Source organism: Toxorhynchites rutilus, chromosome 2, assembly GCF_029784135.1.
Source record: "Toxorhynchites rutilus septentrionalis strain SRP chromosome 2, ASM2978413v1, whole genome shotgun sequence".
NCBI lineage: Eukaryota > Metazoa > Arthropoda > Insecta > Diptera > Culicidae > Toxorhynchites > Toxorhynchites rutilus.
Window position 1 is genome coordinate 32520346 of NC_073745.1, and position 20533 is coordinate 32540878.

At 38.5% G+C, this 20533-nt stretch overlaps 1 protein-coding gene across 6 annotated transcripts in view; it reads left to right on the plus strand.

The window, feature by feature from the left end:
• Positions 1-20533, plus strand: part of LOC129765495 (choline transporter-like 2) — a 68885-nt gene that overhangs the window by 18997 nt on the left and 29355 nt on the right. For 2 of the 6 annotated variants that reach the window (XM_055765879.1, XM_055765882.1), the window contains exon 2: positions 11710-11772. In XM_055765879.1, the coding sequence (XP_055621854.1) occupies positions 11742-11772 (31 nt within the window). In that variant the 5' untranslated portion in view covers positions 11710-11741. Of the gene's footprint in view, positions 1-11520; positions 11611-11709; positions 11773-19818; positions 19958-20048; positions 20149-20533 lie in introns of those variants that run through there. The other 4 variants (XM_055765880.1, XM_055765876.1, XM_055765877.1 and 1 more) reach the window with 4 other exon arrangements.

Sequence of the window (20533 nt, forward strand, 5' to 3'; positions counted from 1 at the left end):
AGATTTTTGGAAAAAAAAAGTACAAATGAAAAAATATTTACTCCTCCTGATACAGATGAAAATGTGGCAACACTGGGTCCCACTGCTTTTATCAATTCCAGTAGACATTTAATCAGTGTAAGAGGTACCGGATCATAAAGAGGTTAGGTAAGCCTTATATGGACCATGCCGTTCGGATAGGAGGCACTGAAGGTCTGCCTTCTATGGGTTATTCCCCCGTGGCAGAGGTACTGAAGAGTGAAGAAGGTTATGTCAAATGTTAGGTGGACCGTGTCCTCGGTATGATAGGTGCTGAAATGTAAAAATGATGGTATTCCAATCATTGTTCCGACACGTATCACGTATGGCCACTGCACGCCTTCGTGTGAGAGGTACTGAAGTGCGAAAAGAGCTGTAAGTCTTAAGTGAAAAAATGAACCATTCAGTTTCAGTAGATCGACAGTACTGAAGCACATATTTCTATATTTTGAATAATTTGTATAATAATTCCATACTGAATAGCTGATATGGGTATCAAGTGAAAGGGCTCGACTAGTAGAATACAGTTATCTATGAAAAATGCAAATTCAAGATGGCGGCCACTACAAAATGGTGGATTACATGTTTTTTCAGAACCCCGTCAATATGGATATCAAATGCTTGACTAGTACAATACAGTTATTTATGAAAAATGCAAATCCAAGATGGCGGCCACTACAAAATGGCGGATTACATATTTTCTCAGAACCCCATCAACATGGGTATCAAATGAAAGGGCTTGACTAGTAGAATACAGTTATCTATGAAAAATGCAAATTCAAGATGGCGGCCACTACAAAATGGTGGATTACATGTTTTTTCAGAACCCCGTCAATATGGATATCAAATGCTTGACTAGTACAATACAGTTATTTATGAAAAATGCAAATCCAAGATGGCGGCCACTACAAAATGGCGGATTACATATTTTCTCAGAACCCCATCAACATGGGTATCAAATGAAAGGGCTTGACTAGTAGAATACAGTTATCTATGAAAAATGCAAATTCAAGATGGCGGCCACTACAAAATGGTGGATTACATGTTTTTTCAGAACCCCGTCAATATGGATATCAAATGCTTGACTAGTACAATACAGTTATTTATGAAAAATGCAAATCCAAGATGGCGGCCACTACAAAATGGCGGATTACATATTTTCTCAGAACCCCATCAACATGGGTATCAAATGAAAGGGCTTGACTAGTAGAATACAGTTATCTATGAAAAATGCAAATTCAAGATGGCGGCCACTACAAAATGGTGGATTACATGTTTTTTCAGAACCCCGTCAATATGGATATCAAATGCTTGACTAGTACAATATAGTTATTTATGAAAAATGCAAATCTAAGATAGTGGCCACTACAAAATGGCGGATTACATATTTTTAGTAATTTATGAAAAATTATGAAGAATGCAAAACCAAAATGGCGGCATATTTTTATTCAAAGCCCATCAATATGGGTATCAAATGAAAATGCTCGACTGGTAGAATACAATAGATCATGAAAAATCCAAATCCAAGATAACCAAAGTTCTCAAAAAAAACAATTACTTTTTAATGGTTCCATTCAGCTTGTCCTGTTTGTATGTACGTTTGAGTGTTTTGTAGGGCTGTCCCACATTAATAGAAAATTGACCCCGTTCCTGTTGACTGATTGAATTTGGAACATACTTTCAATTCTACTGTCATTATCAATCTGCGTATTCCATGTTCTTGAAAAAATTAATTTGGCCGCCGCTAAAAAATGGTTGAATGGCATGACTTGGAGAATACACTACACTATGAACAGCATAAATTCGAAAAGGTCACCGCCATAAAATGGTCGACTATGTATTTTTTGCAATCCCCTCAATATTGGTATCAAATGAAATGATTTGACTAATAGAATACAGTACATCATCGAAATATTCCGAAGAAAGTTAGGTAAGGAACAAAAATTTAAAGAACATAAATTGTTTGAATAGTTTTAATGTAGAGAAGTACAGTAATGATACAGATAATTTACTAAAAAACTAAAAAAAAAATAAGTACAAAAAACGTTTTAAGTTAAACGGTTTAATGTACTAAGAGCAAAAAATAATTTGGCAAGTAGCAGTTAGTAGTTATCACATCCGTTCCTTCATTGATCTATGGCAATGATGAGATTAAAATAAAATCGTGGGGTATATGATGAAACAACTAACTGTGGATAGTGGAAATCCGACGTTTATTTCTTACCTAATTTTTCTTCGGAATATTTTCGTGATGTACTGTATTCTATTAGTCAAATCATCTCATTTGATACCGATATTGAGGGAATTGCAAAATGCATAGTCGACCATTAAGTGGCGGCGACCTTTTTGAATTTATGTTGTTCATTATGTTTTGTGTTTTCCAAGTCAAGCCATTCAGCCATTTTCAGTGATGGCCAAATTGGATTTTTCAAGATCATGGAATACGTAGTTTGATAATGACAGTAGAATTAAATATGTCTACCAAATTTCAGATCAATCAGTCAACTGGAACGGGTTCAATTTTCTATTAATGTGGGACAACCCTACAAACATTCAAACATGCATACAAACAGATCAAGCTGAATGAAACCATTTAAAAAGTAATTAGTTGTTTGGGGACTGCGGTCATCTTGGAATTGGATTTTTCATGATCTGCTATGTTCTACTAGTTGAGAACTTCCTTTTGATACCCATATTGAAGGGGTTTTGAAAAAAAAATGGCGCCATTTTGTGGTAGCGGCCATTTTGGATTTGCGTTTTTCATAAATAACTGCGTTCTAGTAGTCAAGCCCTTTCATTTGATTCATATTGAAGCGGTTCTGAGAAAATGTGTAATCCGCCATTTTGTAGCGGCCGCCATCTTGGATTTTCAAGATCACGGAATACGCAGTTTCATAATGACATCAGAGATAAAGATTTGTTCCAAATTTCAAATCAATCGGTCAACAGGAAGGGAGTTAAATTTCTATTAATGTGGTACAGCGCTTCATACAAAGTTACAAAGTTACAAAGTCACAAACATACAAACGGGTCAACCTGGATAAAACCGTCCAATAAATAAGTGCAAATCATAATTATAATACGTTTACCGAGAAAAAATTGTTTTTTTACGACTCGATTATCCGGTGGATTCAGAAAACGATCATGTACCGGGTTGATGGACAAAAATTGGATGCCTAAAAAAATCGACGGTTCGTTCGCATTTTTGGCGCTTCAATGCCTTGTTTCTATCGTTCTCACCATACCTCACTCCTCGAGAACCGTCGAACGAATTCATTTTTTGCTGAATACAAGTAATTCTAAATTAAAAAAAAAAGCTATGATTATTATCGAAGTGATTGGAAGTTCAACTAGCTGACCCGGCAAACTTCGTCCCGCCCAAAATTTATTTTTCGTTAGCACATTCACGATTTTTTCTAAGCGCACGTTCATAGGTCCAATCGCAGAACGGTTTATTGATTGATTTTCTAATCTATCTTTTAAAATTACCTTTTACTATAACATTCCTAGTACTTGTACCAAAACTCGTCATTATAATATAAGATTATTTTTAGACACAATTCTCGTTCAATATTTTTCAACCACTTGCAATTAACATGTTTCTCCGTTATGGCAGCCCCCCTCAGAGAGGGAGGGGTAGAGAGTCTAACCACCATAGAAAATTTTTTTGCAATCTCCATATGTCAAATTTGGTTTCACTTGCTTCATTATATCTCGAGTAATGCAGAAATTTGTGTTTCATTTGTATGCCAGCCCCCCCCTTAGAGAGGGGGTGGAGAGTCGAACCACCATAGAAACATTTATTGCAACCTAAAACCTCCAGATGCCTATTTTGGTTTCATTTGATTGATTAATTCCCGAGTAATGTAGAAATTTGTCTTCAATACGTATGGCAGCTCCCCCTTAGAGAGGGAGGAGGGGTCTCAAACAATCACGAAAACCTTCCCCGGCCCCAAAACCCCTATATACCAATTTTCATGTTGATCGGTTCAGTAGTTTCCGAGCCCATAATAATCAGACAGACAGACAGACAGGTAGAAATCCATTTTTATATATATAGATGTAGTATTCGTAGTAAGAAAATGTAAATATAAATTTTGTAATAAATATAATAATTTGTAGTAAATAAATGAGTATCTTTTTCATGATAATAAAACAAATTTTCATCTACAAGGAATATTTTCGATGGTACAGATTTTTGGAAAAAAAAAGTACAAATGAAAAAATATTTACTCCTCCTGATACAGATGAAAATGTGGCAACACTGGGTCCCACTGCTTTTATCAATTCCAGTAGACATTTAATCAGTGTAAGAGGTACCGGATCATAAAGAGGTTAGGTAAGCCTTATATGGACCATGCCGTTCGGATAGGAGGCACTGAAGGTCTGCCTTCTATGGGTTATTCCCCCGTGGCAGAGGTACTGAAGAGTGAAGAAGGTTATGTCAAATGTTAGGTGGACCGTGTCCTCGGTATGATAGGTGCTGAAATGTAAAAATGATGGTATTCCAATCATTGTTCCGACACGTATCACGTATGGCCACTGCACGCCTTCGTGTGAGAGGTACTGAAGTGCGAAAAGAGCTGTAAGTCTTAAGTGAAAAAATGAACCATTCAGTTTCAGTAGATCGACAGTACTGAAGCACATATTTCTCGCTGTTGCTTCACCTAGGTAACATTCACTGACTCACTATATATCAATAGCAATACCTCATGCTTGCGGAACAAAATTCAGTTATATTTGGCCGCACTGGATAACTTATTCTGGTAGGTATCAGATGTAGGCCAACAGCGTAAAGGAGAGTTCGGTCCGTTAAAGTGTCGGAAAAAACAGTTTGTTATATAAAGAAGGCTTGGAAAAATGGAAAACTAATATACGCACGTTTCCGGAAGAAATACAAATGCCGTTCCAATACCGCTGAACGTAGCCGGGTAAAAAAAATGGGAAAAATATTCAAAAAAAATCCAGCGAGGTCAATGAGGTCCATGGTTCACGAAATCGGGTGTTGGACTTCTCAATCCGGCGAGTAATGGCCAAAAATCTTGACAATAAGTCGTATGCGCAGAAATCAATTCAAGAAGCGATTGTAGAAAGCTAAAAAACTCCTGAGTCGGTTGAAGCATCCTCATCATATTAATTCTGTAATCTTTTTCTCTGATGAAACTTTTTAAAACAGGATCAAAATGTGAATCGAAAGAATAACAGGTGGCTTGCACCAGATCGTAGTCAGGTTCCCATCGTCATGTCAACGAAGTCCAGGGGGGGGGGGATGTGATGTCTTCGGATTATTGTGCCAACAAGGAGCGCTGTGCCACTTGCGGAGAGCAACATGAGGGGAAATCCTGCAGTGCGACTGAGCATAAATGTCCATATTGCGGGGGATCCCCACACGAGCTCTCAGTTTGTGAAACTTACAAGAGTCGCTGGGAGAAACAGAAGCGCTCTTTAAAGGAACGCTCGAAGCGCTCATTTGCGGAAACTTTAAAGGCCGCTTCGCCACTGACCCAACAACAAGAACAACCAATCTCAACACACAATACCTTTTCCACGTTGCCAGTTGATGAAATGGAAGCGGACACAGCTAGCGGGGGCACACCGTTTATTTTCAAAGGGAATCCCCGGCGCAAAAATGTGACCACTCCCAAAGTTCAAGAACAAGTCCCCACGGTTATATCCTCTGTTAGCTTGCCTAAAAAATCGAGTGCAGCGGACAAGAAAAATCAGCTTCCTCCTGGCTTCCGTGGGAATATTTCATCTTCGAACGACCCAGCACTCGAGGGGACATCAAAAACCCCAACTGTCCCTATTTTTCCGTCCAGTTCAACTTCCCAATCGGGATTTATAAAGTTGTCTGACCTTTTGGATCAAATCTTCAAGTGTTTTAATGTTTCCGACTCCATCAGAACCATAGTCATCTCAATGCTTCCAGTGTTAAAGACAATTTTGCAACAATTGATGCAAACATGGCCCCTCCTTGCCATGATTATCTCTCTTGATATCTAATTCAAATAGAGAGATCGGAGATATCATTGTTTTACAGTGGAATTGTCGTAGTCTTATCCCTAAATTGGATGCATTCAAATTTTTTATTCATCACTTCAATTGTGATGTTTTTGCTCTGTCCGAAACTTGTCTTTCTTCGCGAGATGATATCTCTTTCCACGATTTTAATATTATACGCTTGGACCGCGATGACATATACGGAGGGATACTATTGGGGAGGTACTCGAGGTTTTGGCAGGCGTACTTCCGCTAAAAGATCGCTTCAATTTATTATCTCTTCGGTTCTTTATCCGGTGTAAAGTCATGAACCCATTGGTGATCGGCAATTTTGAGCAGCTGATCGAGTTAAATTTTCACTCTGGATTCATGACTTCATATCATGAATTCATCTCCATGCAGGTTGATCCTTCTTTGTATATTCCCAACCGTGTTTGTTTTCCTGACTACATCAATTCCTCTGTGCATTTTGATCTGTCCATGAAGCAAGATATCCATGGATATTCAGATTACCAACGATCGAGGATCGCTCCAACGATCTTCGATGAAAAGTATGGGGGTATCAATTGTGATAATATGTACTTTACTGATGGGTCCACTATAAACGAGTTCACAGGATTTGGAGTGTTCAACAAAATTTCCAGCATCTCCCATAGTCTTCAGTTCCCTTGCTCAGTGTATATTGCTGAATTGGCAGCAATTCATTGGGCGCTGGACAGCGTCGCCTCACGACCTGTTGAACACTATTACATTGTAACGGATAGTCTTAGCTCTGTCGAAGCTATCCGTTCAGTGAGACCGGAAAAGCACTCGCCGTACTTCCTTGAGAGAATACGAGAAATTCTGAGTGCTTTATCCAGACGCCGTTATGTCAATACCTTTATCTGGGTCCCTTCACATTGCTCCATTCCGGGTAATGAGAGGGCTGACTCATTAGCGAAGGTAGGTGCAATTGAAGGCGATATTTATCAGCGTCAAATCGCCTTCAATGAATTTTATTCTTTAGTCCGCAAAAATACCATCGCTAACTGGCAACGCAAGTGGAATGAAGATGAATTGGGTCGGTGGTTCACTCGATTATCCCTAAGGTTAGCCTCAAACCGTGGTTCAAAAGTCTGGAATTGAGTCGGGACTTTATTCGCACCTTCTCCCGACTCATGTCCAATCACTGTTCGTTAGATGCACTACTCTTCCGTTTCAATCTTGTCAGCAGCAAACTCTGCGTTTGTGGCCAAGGTTATCACGACATCGAGCACGTTGTTTGGTCGTGCGAGTTGTATTTGGTCGCCGGATCGAATTTAGAAAACTCCCTTCGGGCCCGAGGAAAACAGCCCAATGTGCCGGTAAGAGATGTGTTAGCTCGGTTAGACCTCTATTACATGTCCCATATATATGTTTTCCTTAAAGCTATCGATCTTCGTGTGTGATTGTCCCTATATCCTTATACCCTTCTTCCCTTCCTTTGCGGGTAATTCGTCCCCTTGCTATAAATAGTAGAATAAGGTGAAATGTAAATACACTATAGATATGCGAATAGATTTAAGAATTGAGTGTTCATCAACATTGTTACAATTTCCTTATATCCCATCCTTCTCCTAAAAATATGTCACCCTTCTAATCTCGAGTACACCGCGAGTAAGCGGTTTTCCACCTTACTAACCATAGATGTAAGAAAATTGTTTATATATATAGTTTTAAAATTATATTTAAGAATTCGGCTCCTTTAAACTTAAGCAAGTTAGCCTGTAAAAATAAACGAATTAATGAAAAAAAAAACAGTGGAAATCTTTGAGTTTAAATAATGACCCTGTTGGTTTGTTTTAACAATCGCTGCAAAAGCAACATTCAATTAGTCTGGATGCATCTGTGCGCCACGCTTTAAATGTGGCCTATTAGTTTAACCCTTTCAGGACCATAAGGTTACGGTACATTATTAAATCAATTTACCTAGATGTAATGAATTAATAGGCACCCTAAAAACATAATTTATACTAAAAATTCCAAAAGCTTTTACATTTTTTTTGGAAATTTATGGGACAAATATGTCCCTATGGTCGCTAAGGGTTACTTTCTACTGAAACATCTAAATTTTGGTTTACTTGTCGGTAAGAGTGTTTTGTTATAAATAATGTACATTTGTTACTCAGTATACTTTTATTTACTTATTTATAGATAATATAAATATAATAGGGCAAGTTATTTGTGGTACTCGGCGAAACAATTCCTGTTGTTAGTGTAGCAAAGGTGCACTTTACACAAAATACAAGTATTATTTGTGCGGTTTTCTTTTTTGTACTTGGCACAATGTACGCACCTCTTTCTGGCATTCGACTTTTCCATTGGGTGCGATGGTAATTGTCGTTTCACTGCTTTGCGTACTACACTACTTCTTGCAGTTGGAAGGCCTCTTTGTCTGTTGGTAAAACCATTTATCAAACTCCGAGCAACAACTTGTCTGAATTGCAAGGTCGACAACAGAGATCCTTCAATTTTTTTTTGTTCATGAAGCTTAGTGTAGACGGTATGTGCATTATTGATCGATATATCTAACAGATCAAAGAATAGGCGAAGATAATACTTTATTTTTGATCTCCGATCTATTTCATAGCACACTTTTAGTTGGTCCATTAGGTCCACTCCACCCATATTTTTGTTATAGTGTGACACAATTTTAGGACATCTCACGTCAATTTTATCTGCTGAGCCAGCCTGTCGCCGTTTCACGGTATCAGTTTCTACAGGTGACAGAAAGTTGGTCAAGAAATGTACCGCTTTATTATCCATCCATTTCACATACGATATGCCTTGAAAACTTGTGGTGTAAATGTCCCCACGCTTCATTTTTTTTATCCACTGGTGCAGTTTTCGGAAGATGTTTTCGGTTAATTCGAACAGTCCCACATGCCTTGATATTCTGGTCAATCAGTCTGTACTGCAACAAAGGTGAGTTGAAGAAATTGTCAATGTAAATTTCACATCCCAAGCCGTCCAGCTTTGTCGTAAGTTTCAGCACTACTGATTCACCTAATCCATACTCAGTCCCTGAAGTTCGTTTACCGGTATATAAATCAAATTCAAATAAGTAACCCGTTTCTGCATCACATCTGCACCATAATTTGAAACCCCATCTTACTGGTTTATTTTTTATGTATTGCTTCATTACGTTGTGACCCTTGAATTTGATCATATGCTCGTCGATGGATTGTTTTTTCGTGTTATTGAGAGCGTTTTGAAATGAAGTATTCAAGTGATCCATAACTGGCCGGATTTTGTATGCTCGATCATAGTTAGGGCTGTTTATGTCTCTTACATCGTCATTGTTACAGAAATGTAGATTTCTGCGTATTTCTTCGAATCGCGTTCTTGGCATAACATTTGAAATGAATGGTACCGCCATGTCTGGTTCTGTAGACCAGTAATCTCTCAATGATGGCAAGATATGATAGCCCATAACCAGATTCACACCAAGAAATGCTTTCATTTCATCGATTTTGATAGTGAACTCCCGTCCATTTTGGTGAGCGTATTGTACTGACTCGGATACTATACGTTCAACTAAAATGTCGAAATTAGTTACTAAACGGAAAATGTCAAAAGGAGTCAATGTATCGGCTTCAACTTCTTGACAGATTTTCACCTTTCCGAATTCATATTCCACGTCAGGAAAAACATTTGGGTGGTATGTTCTCGGATTCCAATTGAAAACCGGTTGAAGGTTGGAATGTGCTTCAGTGACGATTTCCTGTCGAGATGTTGAAGGTTCAGGTGATTCTTGCCGTTGAAGAGTCGTCGTTCCTTCAATCTCGACATCAAATACCCCTTGGTCATCATCCTGTGTTAGAAGTCTTTGGTCTTCTTCATCAAGCACTAAGTCATCTTCCTCATCGCTATTGTCACCCATCAAAATTTGATGAATTTCATTTTCTCGAAGCTCAAAAACTCCACGTCCCTTACGAAACATATTCTGCAACAATATGAATAAGAAAATGATAGCATTTTGGTATAAATCACCAGGCCAAAAAGTTATGAAATTCCGTATAAAAAGTATTCCTTTACGCCGACAGGGACATCCGTGTCCCATAATCTCTATAACGATTTATCACAGAATACAACACAAATACATTACTACTGAATATTTAGAATAACAATTTACTTACCATGTAACGATAATTTGACACTGTAAAAACTTGAAAAGCACTGCTACAATATCAATTATTTATTCCAAACAGCTGATCATTCGCGCCAAAAGAACTCTGACGTTCCGGTGACCATAGACAATAAACGGTGTTAGATATTATGTATTGCCAGTAAAAAATAATAAAAAGGTACATTCCGAAATATTAAAATAAAAAAGTAATTTACAATGGTTACGTAAATATTGAATTAATTCATGATTTTTGCTTGGGACATCGGCGTCCCCGTGGTCGTGAAAGGGTTAAGGTGACCCGAAAATATAATAACATAACACTCTCGCGAGTAAGATGATGCTGCGCATCTACTTTCCTCTTTCTTCTGATTTATTTTTACACGAAAACGACAACAACGAGACAAAACCGTGTTCAAACAACCTCCGTCGACGGGGAACCCCGTCGCACATCTGTGTGATTTCTACTATCAGTCTCCCCCCCCCCCCAAACAAGAGTTGACTAATGATGGTTGCATTCTGTTGATATAACATCTTGCCTTTGAGAGGTGAGAGGCTTATCAGTGAAAATAAATATTTGGTTATGATAGTGCTGAACGGAGTGGATCTGTCTGTTAGTTTTTTTTTGTGGGTGCCAAAGGTGTTGGTCATCACCTCTAACCGGATGTTCAAGGATTTGTTGGATATTATATATACGTTCATATATGTATTTAAGCCTTTTTTGGAATGAACCAAGTTTTGGTATGTGAACGAACAAAATATTTGAATCAATTTCTCTGCATGACACGATGAAACGCATTAGCTAGAAACGCATCAAGCTCTAACTTTAGCATGTGACTCATCAACCGGTTGCTGTTGCTGTTGCTGTGATGGACTGAAGAGTGTGTCCAGCAGAACAATAAACCTCCATTTGTCTTTATCTCACGAATGGGAGTAATGAAATGTATCATATTTCAGTGACTATCCCACTTGGGAACACAACTCAACTCGCGAGCTCGCGTGGAGTGCACGAGATACTATCAGGCACACACATATGTGAGGGGCTGTCAGCAATGTATCCATCAAATGAAAATTCAATCGAGTTAGTAGTAACATTGAAAACATGTTTCATGATATCAGTCGAATTTAGTTTTGGGTTTTCATTCACATCTCAATCTTTCTGATGTTTTTATGGGATTTCAAACTTGACAGCAGATCTTCGGAATGGGTTTCCCATTGTCCCCCATTACCAGGTAGAAATCGCTTCCGCTCTCATATTTCTTCGGTTTGTTTATTCATTGTGTATGCTAGTTCAATTGCGATAACGAACCACTCTCAGGGACGATGCAGGTAGAACTTTACTGTGTTGAACTGTCCTCCAGAATCAGTATCCTCTTATCACTCGTCGTGTGCGAATCGAGCGAAACGAGAGCCCGCCGACAGAATTGGAGGTTTATTTCCTTTTTCCGGTGCGTGTCGGTGATAATTAGAATATGTCGTTGGCAAATTTTAATCTACATAGTTAATGTTTATGAACCGTATCTCTAACGGATATTACTTTTTTGCAGGCATCCAGGATTCGACGCTGGATCGCTAGACTATGGCCAGGCATGACGCCGTTGAAACGTACGGTAAGTTGAAGCAAACATTATGACAAACCGAATCATTCAACGTTCATATTGACAAGTGAAACAATACAATTGCAACAAATTATTTGAACAGTTTCGTTATCCAAGGTGATAATCATTGTTTACTCTCATTGGTGTTCAATATAGTTCTACGGGCGAAATAGGGGAATATTTTTCCTTAGTCCACAGAAGGAACTTTGAAACTAGTAGAAAAATATAAGTAGTGGAACGGGGTGTAATACAGTTTGAGAAGAATTTCGATAGCATCTTTGGAAACCTACGTTTCCCAGAACTTGAATGTAATTTTTCGCGCTTCAATAAATACACTATTTACCGTGTTAAAAGGTCAAATATTTCGAAGAATTTGTTTTGTGAATATTTTTGTTTACATTGAACATTTTTATGGTGCGGGTGAACGAACAGTAGGTTGGGGTGAGACTGACAGACAATGTCATCTTTCATCTTCTTCTTGGATGACTCTAACGTTCCTATACGAAATTCGTCGTCTGTATTATTACTTGCCAAATTTTTATATTTATACTTGATTTAGATTTTTTTGACGAAAAATCCCCCGGCTAAAACGGGACTCGAAACCAAAATCCATGATATGATATGCGTGACGCTAATCAACCGGTCGCGGGAGCCACGATGCAGGTACAGTTATGTATCCATAATAGACTTCATATTCATATGCTTTCAGAAGTTGTAAGGGCCAACACAATTTTTTGTTATAAAAATTTACGTTATTTTCCCATGACAAAACACGTGAATTTATGTGGAATTGTAGTGAAAACCTTTTGTTTACCCAATTTCACGATGTTTAACGCTGAGAAAATACAGGGTTTTCCAACTTTAAATTCCGAAAGTAAATTGAAATAAAACACACTTTGAATTCGAATTTCGATGAAACTTTTATTTCAAATTAAAGTTTGGTTTATGCCATTATGTGTGAAATACAACATCATTCAAATGTCCACCTAGGGCTTCCTCGCACACCTTGATCCGGAACAGGTAATTTTCGATGACTTTTCGGCACATATGGGGCGGTATCTCGGTCATAACTTCACGAATGATGTCTTTCAAATGTTCAAGAGTTTGCGGAGAGTTGGTATAGACACGGTCTTTCGCATAACCCCACAAAAAAAAGTCTAGCGGGTTCAAATCGCATGATCTAGACGGCCAATTGGCATCATCAAAACGCGAAATTATGCGTCCCTCAAATTTCGTTCGCAATATGGCCATGTTCGGTCGTGTTGTGTGGCACGTGGCGCTGTCATTCTGTAACCACATGTCATCCGTATCCATATCTTCAATTTGTGGCAAAAAAATCGGTTAACATGCGGCCATAGCGCTCACCATTCACAGTTACCGTTTCGCTGTCCTCATTTTCAAAAAAATACGGCCTGATGCTTCCACCAGACCATAATGCGCACCAAACAGCGACTTTTGGCGGATGCAATGGCCTCTAAACAATCACGTGTGGATTTTCTGAGCCTCATATACGGAAATTTTGGGTGTTCACATAGCCACCGAGCTCGAAATGTGCCTCATCGCTGAAGAAAATTTGATGCGAAAATTCAGCATTTTGCTGCTGTTGTTCGTTCACCCAATCGACGTATGCCCGACGCATTCCATGGTCACCACGCTCTCATTTTTGTACCAGTTGGACTTTATATGGATGTAGGTGCAAGTCCAAATGAAAAATTCGCCACAATGATGTGTTTGACAAGCCCAATTGCTGAGCACGCCGTGGAATCGAAACATTCGGGTCATCCTCAACACGGACAGCAACAGCAGCAATATTTTCGGCCGAACGTACATTACGATGATGTACAGGTTTCACAATATCCGCTACGGATCCAGTTTGTTCGAATTTACGCACTACATTAGCGATTGTGTGCTCTGTAGGCCGTCCATGACGACCAAAATCCGTCCTCGAAAAACATTTGCCGGTTTTTCGTAATTTTTATAGTATAATTTAACAAAATTAACACGTTGTGCGATGCTAAAAAAATCCATATTGTAAAATGGCAGACATTCAACTAACGATATGACGCTTTGGTTGACAGCTATGTCAAACGGTTGTCAGCGCAGGGCTGTGTACTTTCGGAAGCCCGAAATGGGAAACCCTGTACAATTAGAAATGTTACACATGCATTTTTAGTTTATTGCAAGCTAGATCGTTCAGCGGAAATTTAAATTGTGATTTTTTTAACTGAAGGTAAAATTTTATTAAATACTAGCTGACCCGACGAACTTCGTCCCGCCAAAAAAAGATTTTTTGATTTGAATACTTTCAAACATCCACGTTTTCTTACTAAGTGAACGTTAGTGAGTCCAATCACTGAACTCTTCATTGATTGATTACCCTTTGACCCTTTACAATTTCCTTTTACTATAAATTGTCTAGTACTTCTACAAAAATTCGTCCTTATAATATAAAATTATTTTCAGACACAATTCTCGTTCAGGATTCATTTGGAAGTAACATGTTCCTCCGTTGCATGGAATACATGTTTGATACAGAGAATATTACAAAATAAAGACAGCTCAAATCGGACCATTCCTTCTTCGGGTTTAGGGCACACCAACATATTTGGCCTTCCATTTTTGTTTATATATTAGGCTGTCAAAAAAGTCCTGCGGTATTTTTTTTTTAATTTTCATTTGTTCAGAAAATTAGTTACAATCATCTGTTTTAAGTCAAATATGCGCCGTTTTGTTCGATGACTTGTTCCCAACGAGATGCCAACTTCATAATACCCCTGTTATAGAAGCTCGCTTCCTTATTGGCAAAAAACTCGGATAGCCAATTTTTACAGGCCTCTTTTGTGGCTAACTTCTGACTACCTAGCTCGTTCGCCATGGACAAAAACAGGTGGTAGTCACTTGGTGCAAGGTCCGGACTATACGGCGGATGCAAAAGAACCTCCCATCCGAGCTCCCGGAGCTTCTGACGCGTCACCAAAGAAGTGTGTGGCCTGGCGTTGTCCTGATGGAAGACAATGCGGCCTCTGTTTATCAAAGATGGCCTCTTCTTCATGAGTGCTACCTTCAAGCGGTCCAGTTGTTGGCAGTACAGGTCCGAATTGAGCGTTTGGCCATAGGGAAGCAGCTCATAATAGATTATTCCTTGACAATCCCACCAAACACACCATACATCGAGCTTCTTTGTGAATCCAAGCTTCCTCAAATGGTTAATAACGGTTTGATGACTTATCCCCAGCTCTTGGCCGATGCTACGGCTGCTACTATGCCGGTCTTTCTCGGCTAACTCAGCGATTTTGTCGCAATTTTCGACGACAGGCCTTCCGGAGCGTGGCGCATCTTCGACGACCTCTACACCAGAACGAAAACGTTGAAACCATCGTTGTGCGGTGGAAATGGAAACTGTATCGGGTCCATGAACTGCACAAATTTGATTGGCAGCTTGAGATGCATTTTTGCCTTTGTCATAGTAGTACTGTAAAATATGTCGGATTTTCTCTTTATTTTGTTCCATATTTGCGACACTATAACTCACGAACGACTTAACCAAACAAAACACTGTCAAGGACTATATTATAGCGCGCAAAAATACCTTTCCAACATGCTATAGTATGACTCGATACAATGAATACAACTAGAACTACGCGCTTACAACGACACCTCGCGGAAATACCGCAGGACTTTTTTGACAGCCTAATAGTTAAAAGAAATCGGAAAGCGTTTTTTTTATCCCATTTATTTATTTAAGGCTCATTAGCATTTTAGGTGTAACAGAGCCGAATTTTAATCGTGTACATGTCACATGGTTATCATATCTATAATTAGCACATTACGCAGTTGCCATTCGCCAGTATTCCTTCTATACCATTACATATGGTACATTCACACAATAGCCATTTAGGCGTAAGAGTATTCTTTCTGTTCTTCCATTATCCAGTTGGACCACCGGACATCGGAGACAGTTGATTGATCATTGTTGAGTTATTTATAGAACAGCAGCCCGATGTGTCTGGCAGAGCAGAGCAGTTGTATGGATGAAACGATCTTATTTCGACCGTGGATCGATCTCCATCGCTGATGATTGTTGCGTGGACGTAGCTATTCTGTAACAACACAAAGATGGTCAATGAGGGCCCTGAGTTTTGAACTCACGATCGATCGCTTACTAAGCGAACGCGCAACCAATGTGGCTACGGAGACCCCCATAGGAATGCGTTATTCCGTCTGAAAATCCTTCTCCACTTTCGAACAAAAATCAATTTCGTTAGCGCCAACATCAAATGGACTAACAACGCTTAGCTAATTGTAGAAAATATGGGAATTCAATTTTCCGAATTTTCCGATTTTTCTCTCCGCTATATTGATCTACGGGAAGAGACTGGTTTTGAGCCTCAATATCTCTTTGACGATTGAACGAAGTGACATAATTATCACTTTATTCGAAAGGTAAAATGTCTACGAGTTATATGCCTTGTAAGCAAACTATTGAATTTCCGATTTTTCTCTCCATTATATTGGTCTACGGGAAGAGACGAATACAACAAAATACAGGAGGCTAAAATCGAACCATCCCTTCTTCGGGTTTTCCGCTTACCAACAAATTTTGCCTTACATTTTGTTTTATATAGATAAAATGGGGAAGCTTCAATCAGTTCTTGGTAGGCGGGTTATCAAACGTATACTGTTTGACTCATATTACGAACAGACTCAAATTCCGAACACTTCATTTTGAAAACTAAATTTACAAAACATCAATGTTATGAATAATTGAATAGTGAAAGCCCCGATATTCTTTAGAGTATACCCTTCCGTATAACAAAATCTGTAGGTAGCAAAACAACATTGATGTTCAGTAAATTTCGTTTTTAAAATGATGCGTTCGGAATTTGAGTGAAAGCAGTAGGCCCGAAGGCGATCTAAGCCCGATCGTGCCGAAGAGAATAAAATTGGTCTCAGTGATTGAACAAGAATTTTACGAGGTAGTTAGTTATTTATATGGAAATTAATTTACAAACAACAAGACTGAACAAGTCTTCAACCTAAAATTTCCTGGTTGTTTCCTAGTCAACCAATAATGTAGAAAATTACGAAGCCCGGTACCTAAAAAAGGTTGTGTCCCATTCACCCGAATGTAACAAATACCCGAATGCAACATATACCCGAATGGACATTTACCCGAATGAACATTAACCCGAATGCAACATTCACCCGAATGCGACATTTACCCGAATGAAGAAGGAAAAATTCCGACAAATCAGTTTATGAGTTTTGTCGAATCTGCTGTTAGGAAGTTACGAAGTAAACTGAGAAATTGTAATGAGGAAAATCGAAAAAGATGTTGAAGACTTCGCTGTGTTATTTTTAGAAATTAGTGTAGACACAATTGACATGCTGTCTTCTTTCCTCTCCGTATTGCTCTTTGAAACCAAGAGATCATTCAGAAATGGGCATGGGTTATGAAATATTCCGAAAATTAAACAGATACTTACGTATTTGCCGCCGCAGCGCAATTTTTATCATGAGTTTATTATTTCGTGATGAAATTTATTTTGAGATCGAAGTCTCCATTTAACGAGGAAAAGGAATCGAGGCGGCACCAAGCCGCCGAGGTGACGCAATCCGAGTAGGCCGCCGACCCGCCGTCGGAATAGTAATAGTAATAGTAATAGTAATAGTAATAGTAATAGTAATAGTAATAGTAATAGTAATAGTAATAGTAATAGTAATAGTAATAGTAATAGTAATAGTAATAGTAATAGTAATAGTAATAGTAATAGTAATAGTAATAGTAATAGTAATAGTAATAGTAATAGTAATAGTAATAGTAATAGTAATAGTAATAGTAATAGTAATAGTAATAGTAATAGTAATAGTAATAGTAATAGTAATAGTAATAGTAATAGTAATAGTAATAGTAATAGTAATAGTAATAGTAATAGTAATAGTAATAGTAATAGTAATAGTAATAGTAATAGTAATAATAATAGTAATAGTAATAGTAATAGTAATAGTAATAGTACTCCCTACTAATAAAATCCTGAATTCCCGAAATGTTTATGAGATTATGAGAGGTCGTAGAGTTCTCTGGAGTAAATGTAAAGTAAATGTCGAACAAACATTCCTCCCCTTTCCTTAGCAGTTGCAAGAACGTGACCTGGACAATTCTTAACTGTTCGAGGAAGCATGCTTTCATCTAGAGATCTAAGATTACTAATCATCAGCAACGGATGGAGGCTAGTTTTTGACTTAACAGTTCTGAATTCGTACCACCTACGATATTGTGCAACTTGCTCAATGCTAGTGCTAAATGCTGAATGCTAATGTTGAGCCCGGCAAGAAACTTAAAAACGTCGCGTTGGGCGACGAACGTATGGATAAGAAATTGTTGATTTGATGGTAAAATAAAGGATTCAACACTGAATTTTGTAACACAACTATATTTGTACGAATATGCAAAACAATACGTAGAAATATGAACTTCAGTTTTGAATGTCGCCAAACTGAATTTTAATTGTATTGTATTATGTTCGCTAATTGTCTTCGTGATTTTAAACAGTTGATTGTTATCCATCTATTTATTCGCTTGTATTAGTGCACCCTGTCATGGGAGATGGCTTTCAAGTGTTTCCTTTTCATATTGATTTACACTACCAAGAAACTAATGGCGGGTTTACATTAGGGAGATCTATAGCTATAGATGGATTTATTCACGTGAAAATATGTGTAAACGGGTGAGAATAAATATGATACACTTATTCGAGGTATATATAACTTGAATAAATTCAGCATATGTAAACGCTTGTGAATTTCACACTGGTGAGAAATCACTAAAGTTGGTTGCAGTTCTACTTTAGGTGAATAAATTCACCGAAAATATGAATATATTCATTATAGAAGTTCACGCTAGTGTAAACGGTTGATGCGATTTCTATAAATCTCATCATATTTCTTCACATGAATATATCACTGGTCTAAACCCACCATAAGACTGTCGCGAGTGAACAACATTCAGTCCTATTTGTTTCCCTCATGTACAGGTGATGCTGAATGATTGCAAAAATCTGCGAAAATACAAAAACAAAACTGATTAAACCGCCCATTACACTAGTTCGAGCCGTGGGACGCGTGTGTGAGTTCATCGCTAGAATTGGTTGCATAAGATCATTGCACAACAACGACTCCACTGAGAAAGAGAGGTGAAGCGGTGAGATGATTTCGACGCCCAGTCGACAGCATATCGAGACGGCAGACAAAGCGCCATCCATTCTGTGTGTAACAACGAGTTTGTTCAATGTTCTGTTTCGCTGTGCTATGCATGAATTGCATCAACTTCAATAGACTCCGCACACCGACAGATGTCTAGTCTCTCCTCTGGTAGTCTCAATTCACATTACATTTGCTGTAACTTGTGGAAGTTCTATTTCTCATGCTCGAGTAGATATGAATAGCGTGAAGTAACTAGTTTGTACTTGTAACTTCTCAAAATTGAAACGAATCGCAATTAATCGCAAACCGTGTTCTCGTCCTAGTTTCTATATAAAGAGCTTTTTTTCTTCTGACTACCCAAATTGAAAAAATCATATTGATGGAAATGAGCTTTTTCGTTATATTTTTTCACTCTCAGTATAAGCCAGCCAATTCGAATTCAAGCCACCCTTTTTCAAATATTTCTGCGAATCACGTTTTGTTATTCATTCCCGAATAATATATGTAAAATAGTGACTCAATCAAACAGCTTCCGAGTTTCTAAACCACACCACAGCGTTTTTTCCCACAACCATTACCTCCGCGTTCGCTTCTTCCATCCACCTGGACAAAACCATTCCCGCGATCATATCTCATGTCATTTAGATCACGCTCGTTGCTGATGTGAGTGCATAACACAGGTAACAACGACAAAATCAGCAGCAACAGCTCGCAACCGATGAGTACATGTCAATTCTCACTGACCAATCGACATTCGATAGTCTGCTGGAGTCAGTGTACACAACGAGAGGTTCGCGTAGTGGCTCACCACCCTCAATTACCAATTGACGATTTTGATGAACGAATATTCTTATCACAAATCAATCGCGTATCCATTTCAAACACGTGCCGGAAGCAAACAAATCCGAAAAACAGTTTCGTTTCGGATGTTATCCGATGCTGTGATTAGTGGTGTGCGCGCGTGGGTGTGTGATCTTTGTTCCGAGATTTTGAGGTGCAACATAAAATCAAACACGCGTGACAAATAAAGCAAACCGGTTCGAATCGCACCCAGTGCTGTACCCGCGGCTTAGATTAGTCATTTTTCCGCGATAAACATAGAAAATCGAAGCAGGGCCAATACGAACCAATTGGTAATGGTGTTTGTCGTGCCTTTGATGTTCGATATGGTGGAATTTGCCGCAGGTGCCTTGACCAATACCCGATCGCGTCTTTTCTAGCTAGTGCAAGTAGTTCAACAATGTCACAGGGGAAAGCTGGATTGAGCTGGCTTAAGGGACTGTCCTCACACAGTTTTCACATCATATAGTATTGTTTCTAGATTACGATAAAGAAACGCTGATATGTTTAACAACAAATATCAAAAAATTAAGTAATTTGACTAAAAGCCAAACGAGCTTGTTCGTTGATGACTGAGTATGGTTAAAAAAGATGTTAGACCTACGGCCGAGATATGTTTATTACCGCTAGCGCTACGATAGGTTTCCGCAACTGTGCGGATAATAATTTCTATTTTGCCTTTCCTTACATGCTTATTTTTGTTGCGCGTGTTTTACCTTGTTTTTTTTTC